The sequence below is a fragment of the Schistocerca nitens genome, chromosome 2 (genome assembly GCF_023898315.1).
Source record: "Schistocerca nitens isolate TAMUIC-IGC-003100 chromosome 2, iqSchNite1.1, whole genome shotgun sequence".
In the NCBI taxonomy this organism is placed as follows: Eukaryota; Metazoa; Arthropoda; class Insecta; order Orthoptera; family Acrididae; genus Schistocerca; species Schistocerca nitens.
This window is the reverse complement of record NC_064615.1, coordinates 662892663-662909946: the sequence shown is the minus strand read 5'-3', so window position 1 is coordinate 662909946 and position 17284 is coordinate 662892663. Positions and strand designations below refer to the sequence as shown.

General features: G+C 41.1%; 1 protein-coding gene across 1 annotated transcript in view; it reads left to right on the top strand.

Annotated features, from left to right (window-relative positions):
- Nucleotides 1–17284, top strand: part of LOC126235230 (phenoloxidase 2-like) — a 211408-nt gene that overhangs the window by 17378 nt on the left and 176746 nt on the right. The window contains exons 3-4 of the mRNA XM_049943961.1: nucleotides 10772–10995; nucleotides 16717–16919. Of these exons, the coding sequence (XP_049799918.1) occupies nucleotides 10772–10995; nucleotides 16717–16919 (427 nt within the window). The remainder of the gene's footprint in view (nucleotides 1–10771; nucleotides 10996–16716; nucleotides 16920–17284) is intronic.

Sequence of the window (17284 nt, the reverse complement as noted above, 5' to 3'; positions counted from 1 at the left end):
TAGGTTGACATGTTTGTTGTCGTGCAGTATTTCATAAGATGAGATCCCTTCGTATGTGTCATGTAAACTCTTTAAAATATCATCAAAACTGTTTATATACTCAGTCTATTTTTTCCCAATAGGTTCTCTATAATGTCATAACTTCCCACATACATCTTTCTGTAGGATTACTTGAATGGTGATACAATGCCAAAATTAATAAGTCATTTACTTCTCCTCATACTATAACGTTCTTCCACATTTTTAAATGGAATTGAGTCCCATTGTCAGAAATAATTGCTTTGGTGATACCCACATTTGGAAACAAACCTGTTATAAGTTTTTGAAATAATGTTTCTACTTGTTTCTTTCTTAAGGGGATCTATCTTGTAAGTTTGGAAAATATACCTATCTTCACAAAAATAGAGCAGAAACCACCTTTTGCTTTTGGCAACATTCCATATGTGCCTACAGTCACAAGGTCTATCTGTTTCTCAGTTGTAAAGAACATATTTCAAGTTGCAAACAGGCACAATTAAAAGACACTTACATAAAGCTTTCAGCCACAGCCTTCATCAGGAAACAAGAGACACACACCATTAACACATACAAGAAAGCCACCTCACGCACACATGACTGCTAATACCAGCATCTCAGGCTGCAATGCAGCTGTCACGCGGGATGCAATCAGCAGTCTGGAGAGCACAGGGAAGGGGAAGGTGAAGGGACAGTCTGTACAAGTGGGGAGAGAGACGAACGCTGTCTGGTGGAGGTAGATTGCCCACAGGCTCAGTGTCAGGAGGTTGTTGGCAGGGTGGTGGGGAAAGAAGGAGAGGAGGAGGAAAGATGGGCAGATGCATTGTCAGAGTGCTGAAAATAAACAGGGCGGGAGATGAGAATGGTGAGGATATGGTAGAACAGAGGGGGTGGAAACTGTTGGGTGGAGGGAGTTGGGACAGTATGTTACCATAGCTTGAGCCCGGCATAGTTTCAGGAGTGGAGAAAGTGTTGTAAGGATAACTCTCTTAGGAACCGATGACCTCAGCAGTTTGGTCTCGTAGGAATTAACACACATTTGAGCATTTTTGATAACTCTCATCTGTGCAGTTCAGAAATGCTGGTGGTGGAGGGAAGGATCCAGGTGGCTTGGGTAGTGAAGCAGCCATTGAAATCAAGCATATTATATTCAGTTGCATGTTGTGCCACTGGGTAGTGTACTTTACTCTTGGCTACAGTTTGATGGTGGCTGTTCATCCTGGTGGACAGCTGGTTGGTAGTCATACCAACACAGAAAGCTGTGTAATGATTGCAGCAGAGCTGGTAAATGACATGGATGCTTTCATAAATGGCCTGGCCTCTGACGGGGTAGGATAAACCTGTAGCATGATTGGAATAGGAAGTGCTGGGTGGGTGGACTGGGCTGGTTTTGCACCTGGATCTTCCTAGGATAAACCTGTAGCATGATTGGAATAGGAAGTGCTGGGTGGGTGGACTGGGCTGGTTTTGCACCTGGATCTTCCACAGGGATACCATCCTTGTGACAACGGGTTGGGGTTAGGAGTGGCATAGGGACAGACTAGGATGTTGTGGAGGTTGGGTGATCAATGGAACATGAATTTAGGAGGGGTGGGAAGAATCTCAGGTAGGATGTCCCTCATTTCAGGGCATGATGAAAGGTAATCAAAGCTGTGGCAAAGGATGTGGTTAAGTTGTTCCAGTCCAGGGTGGTACTGGGTGATGAGGGGGACACTCCTTTGTGGCTGGTTCTTGGAGGTGTTACAATGATTGGGAGTGTGAAGGGAAATGGCACAGGAGATCTGTATGCTGGCTAGGTCTGGGAGATAGTACCTGTCTGTGAAGGCCTTGGTGGGACCCTGAGAAAGGGAGTTTTTGTCAGTGCATATACGCTATGCCTGGGTGGCCAGGCTATATTGGAGGGACTTTCTGGTGTGAAAGGGATGACAGCTGTTAAAATCCAGGTAATGCTGGTGGCTGGTGGGTTTAATGTGGACAGATGTGCAGATGGCACCATCAGAGATGAGGATGTCAACATCTAGGAAGGTGGCACACTGGGTTGATGAGAACCACATGAAGTGGATGGAAGAGGTATTAAGATTGTGAACCAACAAAGATAGGATGTCTTGGCCCTGAGTCCAGATCATGAAGGTATCATCAATGAAACTGAACCAAACTAGGGGTTTGGTGTTTTGGGAGGCTAAGAAGGTCTCATCTAGATGGTTCATAAAAGGGGTGGCATAGGAGGGTGCCATGCCGGTGCTCATGGCTGTGCAGCACATCTTTTATTTTTTATCTTTTCGTCTTTTTCATCTTTATTTTTCATCTTTAACCACCAATCTGGATAAATCTTCTTTTAAATTAGCTCTTATTTTACAGCATTGCCATTATAGTAATTGCAAATTTCCTTCAAAATACCTGCCTTATAGAAGTTCATACTCTTCCTTATCCCCACTAGTGATTACTTATTAATGTTGACTGACAAACTCAGTTCTCATGAACCTCCCTATCAGTATCCTGACTCACTAATTATGTTCATTACTATAATTTAACTCACATTACTTCTTCTTGAACTTCAACATAAATCATTACACCAGTTTCTTATAATTAACCTGATGTCTTTCATAATTACCATCTTCATTAACAACTTCCTCTTTAGTCTCATTACAGTTAAATGACAATATCTCTTACCCCTCCCCCCCCCCCCCCCTCCAGTACATGATCATCAGACCAACCAGTGTCAATATTAGATTTAACAAGGTAACTTTTAACTTCTAGTTTCTCATTAATCAGCAACTTGTTGGTACAACCTTACCAAAATTATTATTTAACACTTCTTCCTCTTTTCAAGTTTGATATCTTGTCTGAATGAGATACACATGGATAGGAATATGTTATCACATCTATTTCCAGAATTCAGAAAGGCACAGCGGCTTCATATCTAATCTGTTTGGTTGATTAAGGATGAATGTGATTTGTGAGTGGCTACTAACAAGGTTAATACTATGCTGCTATCAATGTCCTGCCTCAGTTACACTTACAAGTAATTGTCCAAACTTCGTCACAAAAACTGACAACCCAAACTGATTCTAATTTCATACTGATTCTAGCACTGATCCACTAGTAACCCATCACTAACAACTCAGTCTCATGGGCTCAGGCACCCGTTTATTCGTACATTCACAGTAATCAACATTTGCATACATGGTGTTGGATTTACAAGTTTTGTAAATTTACCATTACAGAATTTAATGCCAGATTAGGTACATTTCAATGTGGGGAAAATAGTGACCTGCAGACATAAACTGATTACTCAGAATAATATGACATGTTATATTTACATTTGAAACTGAAGACATTTATGACTTTAACACAACTCAGACAAGCATTTTAATTAAGAAAATAATCAACAGATGTCTATTTAATTTTGTTGCATTATATAATTAAATGTTTTTGACAGGTGTATTAAATATCATCACAATATATGTATGAAACAGTACATACTATTACATGCACATGACTTTTGACTTGAGTTCATAGATATCTGCTAAAACATCACATAAACTGCAATCAGTGGTAACATTTTGACAAATGGTTAACATGTGCAGCTGGACAAAACATAAACTTCTGTATCTGTGAACAGAACAAAGTGTCTTTCAGATTTCATATAAATTATAGTATTGATCCCTTGAATATAGTGTGCCTTGGTCTGCCACATTAAAACAGATTATGAATTTGATAAACAAGAATTTGTTTGTATTCACTTTGATTCACAATCAGAACGTTGATGGAAGAATTTCCTTTCACTACCAGATATGTTGCAGCAGCCACATACACAAAGATCCACTTTTGGGATAGGATTGCCAGTTTGTATAAACTAGCTTGTTGAGTGCCCTTCACAACTTCTGTGGAACTTCATTGTTCTGCTTCAAATTACCATGTCCTGCATCTTTTTAAAGTTGTCCTATTGTTGAATCAGCATGACTGCCAGTGATGAATAGTGATACTGGAAGTTCAGCAATCCTGTATATTGGAATTCCTGGATCAGTCCCACTGGGGCATTTCCAGAATGTAGGATCTTGCCCAGTGACTTATGTACTGGCGAGATATAGATGAGGATATTGTGCAAGTGGCTCAAAATGGTTGGGCTTCTCAGCTGTAGCAACCAGCACTGTTCGAACCCAACACTCATGGCTAGGCTCTTGTGGGTTACCTTGTATGCATTTAAATTCATGGAGAAGAACTGCTTTTCGGCAGAGGCCAGGGAGCAGAATGTGACTCAATAAGGGTGGCCATGCAGTGGGGGTTGATCTTAATGTACCACAGATAATTCTCATTGTGTTCTTCAGTTGTGCATCTAGCAACTGTGTGTGTGCTCTGTTGAGCCATACCAGAGCACCATATTCCACAATACAGTAGACTAATGCAAGAGTTGAAATGTGCAGAGATCTGGCAGTGGAACCCAAGGTTGTCCACACAGTATCTTTACTGTGGCATTTTCCAGCTGCTTTTTGTAGAACAGTCTCCAGTCCAATGTAACATCTAGATACTGTGGATGCTGATTGTGTTGAAGTAGTCTGCCATGAAAATGGACATGGAGCTGTCTCTTGCTTGCTTTATTGCACAAAAGAAAGCAAGTCATTTTTGTTTTGGTGGGGTTTTGTTTCAGTCTCCATCTCTGAAAGTATGTTCCCATTATTGCCAGATCAGATGGTAGTTTGGCTTCTATTTCTTCAAACTTTTGGTGTCTCACTGCCAGCATCCAATCACTGGCATATCCAAACTACAAGATCTAGTTTCAGGCCTATCAGAGATGTACAGATTGAACAGCAACTGGGCAAAGACAGATCCCTGATCATTTAGCATCTTTCAAGAGCTTATCCTGTTGTCCATTATGACCCAAAATGACCGACCAGCAAGCTGGGCTGTTTATCTACATGAGATTATGAGAATCAGTTTGTAGAGAAGACCATATCACCATACTGTGTCACAAGCTGCTGAGAGCTGTACATATGCAGCTGATGTTTTTCAAGTCTTATAAAAGGTCTTGTAATAGGTCATGTGGGACATAATTTGGTCTGTACAGCTCCTTTCTGCGTGAAAGCCAGATTGTTCAAGAAATTTTATCAAATATGAGAGCTAAGATTCTTTTGTAGATGACTCTTTCAAGAAGCTTGTATATTAAGCTAAAGAACAGCTATTCAACAGTATCTCTTTGGCTCATATCTGGTTTTCCTGGATTAATAATAGAGATGATGTTGGATTTTTCAATCTGTTTGGGATTCTTACTTTCATCATGCTATTGGCAAAGAACTTAACTGACCATTTTTTGGTTTTTTTACCACAATCCAGGAGGAACTCCAGATTAATTCCATCAGGCCCTGATGCCTTTCCTGCTTTAACATCTTTGATCACCATTGTTACTTCATTGACACTAAATGGATGGGAAAAACCGGTCTGGTTGGTGCAGTGTCTTCAAAGCCTTGAGTTTATGTTTGATATGGGTGGTGTGTGCTTTGTTCTGTGATGTTCTTGAACTAGTCATGACAATATTTACAATTCTCTCTGACTGCAGGGCCTGACTAGGCTTTTCTACTAGATCTTTTAAAGCCCAGGTACATGATTGCTTCTGTCCATTCCTTATGTCAAGCCACATCCAGCATGCATAGCAGGTTGTCAGTTATCTCTCTGTCCATTCTTTGGGGGAACTCCTTGTACAGTTCTTCACACTCAGCTTTCCATTCTGGTATTTACACTTTGCAGAATCCTATAGGGATGGTTGCTGTTTTGGGCATTGCCCTTATGAACCTTTGGTAGCTTTTGATAGCAGCTAGAATCCAAACCACTGGGTGGTGCAGTAAAGGCAGAGCTTCTGGTGTCTAGTCAGTGGCAGCGTGTTTATATACATGTTACTGATAATTATTTCTCCCAATTTAATGAAGACTGCATGAGTTTGTTGGTAATGGCTTGTCTTAACCTGGTTGGTATGTTATGAGGAGGAACGTGCATAAGTAGGGTGAAATGTGACTTCTAAAACGTTTTTGCTCATTTGGTTAACAGGTCTCCACTCTCAGTATGAGTATCCTGAATGGCTAAGACATCAATAGCATTATCTACCAGTATTTTATGCAGGAACTGATGTTTGGGCCAGCTTTGCCCTTATATGTTGACTTCACAGATCTTGATACATTGACCAAGATTTCTTATCAAGGACCAGTTAAATTTACTGTAGCATCAAGTTGTTGTTGTTGTGGTCTTCAGTCCTGAGACTGGTTTGATGCAGCTCTCAATGCTACTCTATCCTGTGCAAGCTTCTTCATCTCCCAGTACCTACTGCACCTACATCCTTCTGAATCTGCTTATTGTATTGATCTCTTGGTCTCCCTCTACGATTTTTACCCTCCACGCTGCCCTCCAATGCTAAATTTGTGATCCCTTGATGCCTCAAAACATGTCCTACCAACCGATCCCTTCTTCTAGTCAAGTTGTGCCACAAACTTCTCTTCTCACCAATCCTATTCAATACCTCCTCATTAGTTACGTGATCTACCCACCTTATCTTCAGCATTCTTCTGTAGCACCACATTTCAAAAGCATCTATTCTCTTCTTGTCCAAACTGGTTATCGTCCATGTTTCACTTCCATACATGGCTACACTCCGTACAAATACTTTCAGAAACGACTTCCTGACACTTAAATCTATACTCGATGTTAACAAATTTCTCTTCTTCAGAAACGATTTCCTTGCCAGTCTACATTTTATATCCTCTCTACTTCGACCATCATCAGTTATTTTGCTCCCTAAATAGCAAAACTCCTTTACTACTTTAAGTGTCTCATTTCCTAATCTAATCCCCTCAGCATCACCCGATTTAATTTGACTACATTCCATTATCCTCGTTTTGCTTTTGTTGATGTTCATCTTATATCATCCTTTCAAGACACTGTCCATTCCGTGCAACTGCTCTTCCAAGTCCTTTGCTGTCTCTGACAGAATTACAATGTCATCGGCAAACCTCAAAGTTTTTACTTCTTCTCCATGAATTTTAATACCTACTCCGAATTTTTCTTTTGTTTCCTTTACTGCTTGCTCAATATACAGATTGAATAACATCGGGGAGAGGCTACAACCCTGTCTCACTCCTTTCCCAACCACTGCTTCCCTTTCATGCCCCTCGACTCTTATAACTGCCATCTGGTTTCTGTACAAATTGTAAATAGCCTTTCGCTCCCTGTATTTTACCCCTGCCACCTTCAGAATTTGAAAGAGAGTATTCCAGTTAACGTTGTCAAAAGCTTTCTCTAAGTCTACAAATGTTAGAAATGTAGGTTTGCCTTTTCTTAATCTTTCTTCTAAGATAAGTCGTAAGGTTAGTATTGCCTCACATGTTCCAACATTTCTACAGAATCCAAACTGATCTTCCCCGAGGTCAGCTTCTACCAGTTTTTCCATTCGTCTATAAAGAATTCACGTTAGTATTTTGCAGCTGTGACTTATTAAACTGTTAGTTCGGTAATTTTCACATCTGTCAACGCCTGCTTTCTTTGGGATTGGAATTATTATATTCTTCTTGAAGTCTGTGGGTATTTCGCCTGTCTCATACATCTTGCTCACCAGATGGTAGAGTTTTGTCATGACTGGCTCTCCCAAGGCCATCAGTAGTTCTAATGGAATGTTGTCTACTCCCGGGGCCTTGTTTTGACTCAGGTCTTTCAGTGCTCTGTCAAACTCTTCACGCAGTATCTTATCTCCAATTTCATCTTCATCTACATCCTCTTCCATTTCCATAATATTGTCCTCAAGTACATCGCCCTTGTATAAACCCTCTATATACTCCTTCCACCTTTCTGCCTTCCCTTCTGTGCTTAGAACTGGGTTTCCATCTGAGCTCTTGATATTCATACAAGTGGCTCTCTTTTCTCCAAAGGTCTCTTTAATTTTTCTGTAGGCAGTATCTATCTTACCCCTAGTGAGATAAGCCTCTATATCCTTATTTTTTCCTCTAGCCATCCCTGCTTAACCATCTTGCACTTCCTGTCGATCTCATTTTTGAGACGTTTGTATTCCTTTTTGCCTGCTTCATTTAATGCATTTTTATATTTTCTCCTTTCATCAATTAAATTCAATATTTCTTCTGTTACCCAAGGATTTCTATTAGCCCTCGTCTTTTTACCTACTTGATCCTCTGCTGCCTTCACTACTTCATCCCTCAGAGCTACCCATTCTTCTTCTACTGTATTTCTTTCCCCCATTCCTGTCAATTGTTCCCCTATGCTCTCCCTGAAACTCTCTACAACCTCTGGTTCTTTCAGTTTATCCAGGTCCCATCTCCTTATATTCCCACCTTTTTGCAATTTCTTCAGTTTCAATCTGCAGTTCATAACCAATAGATTGTGGTCAGAATCCACATCTGCCCCTGGAAATGTCTTACAATTTAAAACCTGGTTCCTAAATCTCTGTCTTACCATTATATAATCTATCTGATACCTTTTAGTATCTCCAGGATTCTTCCAGGTATACAACCTTCTTTTATGATTCTTGAACCAAGTGTTAGCTATGATTAAGTTGTGCTCTGCGCAAAATTCTACCAGGCGGCTTCCTCTTTCATTCCTTCCCCCCAATCCATATTCACCTACTATGTTTCCTTCTCTCCCTTTTCCTACTGACGAATTCCAGTCACCCATGACTATTAAATTTTCGTCTCCCTTCACTACCTGAATAATTTCTTTTATCTCGTCATACATTTCATCAATTTCTTCATCATCTGCAGACCTAGTTGGCATATAAACTTGTACTACTGTAGTAGGCATGGGCTTTGTGTCTATCTTGGCCACAATAATGCATTCACTATGCTGTTTGTAGTAGCTTACCCACATTCCTATTTTTTTATTCGTTATTGAACCTACTCCTGCGTTACCCCTATTTGATTTTGTATTTATAACCCTGTAATCACCTGACCAAAATTCTTCTTCCTCCTGCCACCGAACTTCACTAATTCCCACTATATCTAACTTCAACCTACGCATTTCCCTTTTTAAATTTTCTAACCTACCTGCCCTATTAAGGGATCTGACATTCCATGCTCCGATCCGTAGAATGCCAGTTTTCTATCTCCTGATAACGACGTCCTCTTGAGTAGTCCCCGCCCGGAGATCCGAATGGGGGACTATTTTACCTCCGGAATATTTTACCCAAGAGGACTCCATCATCATTTAACCATACAGTAAAGCTGCATGTCCTCAGGAAAAGTGTCAAGTATCATTTGCTTTATCAAGGAGATCCAAAGACTGTCTGGCAATCAATGATGTCAGATATTTAGCATTACCTAATGTGCACCACGTAGAGGCAAGCTGATACTGCACCTATCATATGAAACAAAACAGCAACAAAGCATGACAAAAGGTACCACTAATGCCCTCACAACTACCTTTTATATTGTAAGAATCTCACAAACTCTTGTCACATAATGATTTACAGTTTACTTTTGCAGTTTTTGCACCTAGAATGGAATTAAGTGGTATGGTGGAACATTTTGAGGGAATGTTTAAGACACAGATGAAAAAAATCTTGACATCCACTCCTATTGATTCTTCACTGATCTCCTTTGTATCTTTGCACTGGACAGCATTGTTTGAAGATCAAAGCTTAGTGGAACTTTAGCATCGACACCTTCACTGTACCTTGCTAAATTTGTTGCAGCCTCCATTAGCACACTGAGTGGGATGGTACATTGCATAGCACACTTGACTCACATTCTGGAGGATGATTGTTCAAATCCTCATCCAACCATCCAGATTTAGGTTGTCCACAATTTCCCTAAATCATTTAAGGCAATTGCCGGAATGGTCCTTTGAAAGAACATGGCCGATTTCTTTCCCCAGCTTCCCTAATTCAAGCTTGTGTTCAGTCTCTAATGTCCTCATTGTCAATGGGGTCTTGAAACACAAATCATCTTTCTGTCACTACAAGAAGAAGAAGAAGATGCTGCACCTTTAAGGTGGGCATCTCCATATGGCCACACACATTCAGAAATATGCCTGGCTCGATATGTGGCTCCATTTTCATCCAACAAATCTGCCTGATATCTTCTCATAGAGGTATCCTTTGCTGCCACCAAGACAAGTTCTGTTTGCACCAGCAAGACCAAGCCACACCTCTGAATCTGCCACACCAGTGGGGTCAGCTAGCCTCACCTGCTCCAAGAACTGAGAAAAGCAGACATAGTGTCTGGTTCCAAGATGACATCCCACATGGTAAACATCTGACATTCTCAGTTGTCCACTTGGTGTCCATCACGCCTATGGGTCTGAATCCAGATGATACAGAGAAGGGCCCCCAATCTGTACTGGGTCTGTTGTCATATCCACAGCCCACTCAGGGACTTGCAGCAAGCCACAAGTCTGTCCACATTTGTGACCTACATTGCTGCCACTGGACCCAGAGTAGTACACCAGCTACAACATAGGCTGATGATTGTGTCTGAACATATACAGAGACAAAATATGTTTGAAGCTCCTATCATAAGACAAAGTCTTCTGCAGATTATTGTACCAATTATACAACCTTTCTACATACAATCAGTGGTTTTGTCACTGTCATTGCACAGTCACTATACACACAATCATTTTTTTTATCTTTATACTGTGATTCATTCTCAACAAGTCATGTTCTCCTACATGTAAATATGCAGTCTTTAACTGATTATTCTTAATCACCATTTTATTCTTTTGGATTGTTTCCAATATTAATTAAACTGACTTTGATCTTGTGTTTCAGATATGCCTAACAGAGAAGACTTCCTTTCTGCCTCTGTTTTCTGTAGGGAGAGACTGAATCCTTATCTTTATATATACGCATTATCTGTAGCAATACTGCACAGACCAGATACACGTGATGTTGGTTTACCCTCGCTTATCGGTGTTTTCCCTCATAAATTTGTTAATGGGGAAATTTTCACAAGAGTAAGGCAGGAGGCAAATGCTGTCCCACCTGGCTCAAGGGTTAGTACTCTTCTGCCTGTAAGCATATTTCTATTAATAATTTTCACCTTATCTATCCTTTATTGATGAAAAGGGTACCAAAAAGACAAACATCAATCAACAGAGAATCTCTTCATTTTGTAGGTATTCATTGTAGCTAATTTTAGACCTGATAAATGTCAGTTAAGTTTTTTAAATCTTGCTATAAAAACCTCAAGATATCATGGTCAGAATCAGATCCTTCCTGGTAGTGGTCCTGTATAATGTGTCAATGGAGTTGTGAACATTGGATCTTGGCACAACACCAGATGAAAGAAATCACATGTATTGAATACAAGTGACCACAGAGGCCACCATAGAAGAAGAGCCAAGATGAGAATATATTTAATCTAATGATGAGTGGCCAGTGGAAGTGGATGTATCTTCATTTTTTCAGATGAAATTGTCACTGAGAATGAGCTCTTTGCTTTCTTCTGGTAATTACAGCATAAGACATACTGCAGTATGTCCAGGTATGTGGTACCAATGACTATTCTCTACACAAATAAAAACTATGTAATGACCTACATTCAGCTGTACTTACAGTATACAAGTGTCCATCAGTGTCCATACAAATGAGTTAAAAATGGGTTGGTGGTTGTACTCATGTAGAATGTAAAACTACTTTTATAAGTAGACTGATGGGTAATGCTACTAATTTTATTCATAGATTTCCCCTTGACATTTTAGCATGCCCAGGTTCCAAAACTGGAGTACATGACAATTGCTTTGTGTATAAGACAACTTTTAACAATTGATAAAGAATGTGTACGGAAGGTTAACTGTCACAATCTCAGTCAAGGAAATAGAAATACATTACTGGCCATTAAATTGCTACTCCAAGAAGAAATGCAGATGATAAACGGGTATTCATTGGACAAATATATTATACTAGAACTGACATCTGATTACATTTTCACGAAATTTGGATGCCTAGATCCTAAGAAATCAGTACCCAGAACAACCACCTCTGGCCATAATAATGGCCTTGATAAGCCTGGGCATTGAGTCAAACAGAGTTTGGATGGTGTGTACAGGTACAGCTGCCCATGCAACTTCAACATGATATCACAGCTCATCAAGAGTAGTGACTGGCGTATTGTGATGAACCAGTGGCTCGGCCACCGTTGACCAGACGTTTTCAGTTGGTGAGAGATCTGAAGAATGTGCTGGCCAGGGCAGCAGTCAAACATTTTCTGTATCCAGAAAGGTCCGTACAGGACCTGCAACATACAGTCGTGCATTATCCTGCTGAAATGTAGGGTTTCACAGGGATCGAATGGCGGATAGAGCCACAAGTCGCAACACATCTTAAATGTAACCTCCACTGTTCAAAGTGCTGTCAATGCGAACAAGAGGTGACCGAGACGTGTAACCAATGGCACCCCATACCATCATGCCGGGTAATACACCAGTATGGTGATGATGAATACATGCTTCCAATGTGTGTTGACTGGGATGTCGCCAAACACAGATGTGACCGTCATGATGCTGTAAACAGAACCTGGATTCATCCGAAAAAATGACGTTTTGCCATTTGTGCACCTAGGTTTGTTGTTGAATACACCATTGCAGGCACTCCTGTCTGTGATGCAGCATCAGGGGTAACTGCAGCCATGGTCTCCGAGCTGACAGTCCATGCTGCTGCAAACGTCATCAAACTATTTGTGCAGATGGTTGTTGTCTTGCAAACGTCCCCATCTGTTGACTCAGGGATCGAGACATGGCTACACAATCTGTTACAGCCATGTGGATAAGATGACTGTCATCTCAACTACTAGTGATATGAGGCCATTGGGATCCTGCACAGCATTCTGTATTACCCTCCTGAATCCATTGATTCCATATTCTGCTAACAGTCATTGGATCTCGGCCAATGTGAGAAGCAATGTCACGATATGATAAACCGCAATCACGATAGACTACAATCCGACATTTATCAAAGTCGGAAACGTGATGGTATGCATTTCTCCTCCTTACACGAGGCATCACAATAACGTTTCTCTAGGCAACACCAGTCAACTGCTGTTTGTGTATGAGAAATCGGTTGGAAACTTTCCTCATTTCAGCACGTTGTAGGTATTGCCACCAACGCCAGCCTTTTGTGAATGCTCTGAAAAGCTAATCATTTGCATATCACAGCATCTTCTTCCTGTCAGTTAAATTTTGCATCTGTAGCACATCATCTTCGTGGTGTAGCAATTTTAATGGCCAGTAGTGTAGATTGCAAAATAGTATTGAAATAGTTACATAAGTCACAATCCCATTGAAAATATTAATACAAAAATCAATATTTGCACTTTTTAATGCTCAGTTAAACAGTTTGTCTTACAAGAAGTACCATACTTGGAATAGTAGTTATGTATAATAACAACTGACAAACAATAAAAAATTGTACAAATAGATTTTATTGTCCTACAAGGTAGAAAGCATGATGTCACAAACATCAATCAGAGCAAACTAACTGTAGATCCAGAGAGGTTAGTTAAGCTCTCTGAAGGCAGCAATATTGTACCGGGCGATTCCATGGATGTGTGTCCACACAAAGGCTCCCCCTGCTGGTAGTGCTAGTATGGAACACATGGGAGAAATATGTGTACGCTGACAAGATCTTGGTGTGATGGAGATGTTAATCACTGAAATGTCATAACTGGTGAGGTGCCTCACCATGCACAGGGCATGGCCAAAGCACTAAGTGGGAGGAGCTTCCGGAGTCTGAGGAGAGAGGGATGGTGGTGCGGTGTAAGTGGTGTGATGGTCCATGATTGGTGAGGCAGCAGGAGGCATGACATCATCATCTGTGATGAAGGATGGGCAGCATACCCGGTGTGATAGTTAGAGGCTGGTTAGGCAGTGGTAGAGGCAGTGTCATCCCCCACATCAGTGGCAGAAGCAGTGTATACAGAGGTGGTGACGAGAGGGCTCAGTTGGTCATGAAGCAAGATGTTAAACCTACTGTACTGGTGCAGAAGGGAAGGTGCATAGCATGTTTCATTGACCTGGAGACTTCTCTGTGGACTGTCTGCCAAATTGTGAAACTAGCAGAGATGACTAACAGTGACTCAAGCAGGGTGACATTGACATTGACCTCTTCTTCTGAGTATCAGTTAACTTCTGAGAGAAGAAGCACAGTGGCTGTGTTGTGCCAGCAATCTCTTGCTGCAGTACCACATCAGTCACACAATTGCTGGTGTCTGTGGTGATCACAAGGTGTGTGACCAGTGATGGAAGCGCAAGGGTAACTTCCTGTGTGACATCAGATTTAATCTTGTTGATGGCCATTTGTATTTCAGTCATCTATATCATGTATCATTTGCTAGTGATGTTCCTGCTGAGCAGCAGCTCAGTCAGGGGAAAGAGTGTGGTAGTTCTTGATAGTCTGAGGGAGTAGGGAGGAGGCAGAGTTGTTCCCTTTTCTCTAGCATGGAGTATTTCCCTGAAAAATCAGCCAAATGTCCAACAAAGGTGACACATGATTGCCACAGTTGGCAGTTGTCATTGTTAATTATGACACTGTGTGCTGCTAACTTGTCTAACATGGCGCGTAAATTTGATCTCATATTCATCAGGAGACTGTGAGAAAATTATCATGTCATATAGGTAAGCGTAGCAGAAGGATGTGTTAAATAGGAGTCCATCAATAAATTTCCATCAGGTCTGGACCACATTTTTTAAGCTATATGCCATAAATAAAAACTCAAACAGATCAAATGGCTTGGTTCTTGTATTTTTTGGTATATCCTTGTCAGCCATAGGTATCTGTAAATGGGCCCTTTTGCAGTCAACAACACTGAATATGGCGACACCAAGAAGTTTGTGTGCAAAAGCCTTGCAAATTTGGTACAGAGTAGCTGTCTATTACAGTCCAGGCATTGTGGAACTGATAATCATCACACAGTCACCAGATATTATCATATCTGAAGACGAGTTTGAAGGGGAAGCTCAGCATTGTCAGATGGCTGTACAATACCAGCACACAAGAGTTCATCCACACCTGCCAGAGGTGATTTTAATGCAGTTAACTTTCCCATCATGGACAGTAAAAATAATCTGTGGCCAGATGGACTGGTGTGAAGTGGTGGACAAGGGCATAGTGATAGGTGTTATTGTAACACAATTGTCAATGGACAACCCTATTGCGGAAGAACTGTCAACAAACTGGATGTGGTTGGGTGAGCACAATTAGGTAAAGGCAACTGACTGACCTGTTTTGAGGCCAACAAAATGTCTTCGTTGTCGGGCAGTGGGTATAGGTGTTGCAGAACAGTGAGTTGCTGTTGATCCATATGAAGTTTGCTAGAAGTCTTGGTGATGCTTGTAGAGAGAAGGTCATTGGTTTCTCACATATCTGAGTTGGAATGCTGGAGTTCAGAGTGCATGGCAGATTTCATGCGGAGCTCATCCAGAAGCATTTTGTATTTCAAGGTAACATCTAGAGGCATCTCTTACTGTGAAGTAGGAGATGGCAGCGTATCATTTGCAGGAAGGGAGTTGCTGATATTTCTGCTGATCAGCTGTTGGCCACCATGGTGCAAGAGCAGAGGGCAGTTCAGGTCTGGCAGTAAACAGTAGTGCTCTTAAGCAAGGCTCCACTGTTGCCACTAACAATGTCCAGGGCTTAGGTGTATGGTTGCCAAGATTGAGAGTGATGGAGGCAGTACCAGCCACTGGTACCACCGAGTCATTAGCTGGATGTCATTGTGAGGATGAAGGCGAACATATAGTTTGTTTCGACTGGCTGGCATAGGTCAGAGACCGGGTGGAGGTGCATTGGTGGTAGTCTGCATTTTATGCATTTGATTATATTCATGATGCTGGAGACCACACAGAGCAGTAGTGACGAGGTTCAGCAAATCACAAATGACATCAAGAGGTACAGTGCAAGGTGCACAGTAGCAGCCAGGAATGCAGGCAGGGTGTTGGCTAGTCTGGGCCTGGGTCGTGCATTGTTGGCAATGTGGGTGGGGATGCTGTCAGCTCTAGTGCAGTCGTGATGAGAATTAATCAATGAGCAGTACTGTGTGAGCACTAGCATTCTGTCAGCCAGACATAGTTTGAAACCTAGTGGAGTAATGGAGTGTCCTCATATGCCAGCATTGCCATTTGAATGCTCTTCAACTGCTTTAATAGCCGAAAGGTCCACAGGGCATGATATGGGAGTAGGCTTGTATCAGTTTGCAGGTGAAGCTTGCGCCACACCGCAGAAGACATACTGTGACCAAGTGAGGTTTCTCTTACCACTAGATGAAGTTGTTGCACTGGCATGTGGGATAGACATTAAAGCAGAAGTGCCTCAATGGTCTTGTACTTGTCTGTGTCACTAATGAGATCAGCATGATCACCAAGATGGTTAAGAAGTACTGCAAATTTGTCATTGTCCTTAGTGTTGCCTGTGGACTGCATTAAGCACTCACTAGGTGTGAATCATAGCATTGGTGAGTCCACATTCAGTGGATGGACTTTCAGTCTGAATTAAGTGCAGGTCCAGAGTGGTTAGTTGAGCTACCTCAGGGCAGCAATATTGTGCTGGCCGACTCCACAGTTTTATGTCCCCACAGTCACATTAGATTATTTGAATAACCGCTACATTTCTAAAAAATGTATAGTATTAATAAATGCATTAATTGTACTAAATAATGCATTATCCATGACAGGAGACAATTTTGAAAATTTATATTGTGAAAATTTCTCTTGTTGAATCAGGTTCCAATAGAAATACCACAGGATTTCACTGCCTCTGACCTTGAACCTGAGCACCGTGTTGCCTATTTTCGTGAAGATATTGGAATAAATTTGTTCCACTGGCACTGGCATCTTGTGTATCCGTTTGAAGGACCTCTCAACATTGTGAATAAAGATCGCCGTGGTGAACTTTTCTACTACCTACATAAACAACTTGTTGCCAGGTAAATTTTTTGCTTCATAACATTATAAGACATAAAAAAGAGTTTTAGTGAATCATTTTGTTTTAAAATGATTTAGAATAGTGCTAGGTAAAATTTAGCCATCATTTGGAACTTCCTGCTGTGTCAGCTGACAAAAATGGAAGGTAAATCTCAGTGACAGAGAGACATTAGTACAGAGTGAAATTGGGGGGGGGGGGGGTGTTAATTGTTCTGATGTTTATCAATATAGGAATGTGGTGAACTCATTATTATCACCAATTGGTATCAAACTGTATACACTGTTCACCTTGTTAGATTCAGTTACAATGAACATAAAAAAATCAAGGGTAACATTATTAATATGACATAGTGCATAAGTAAAGCTC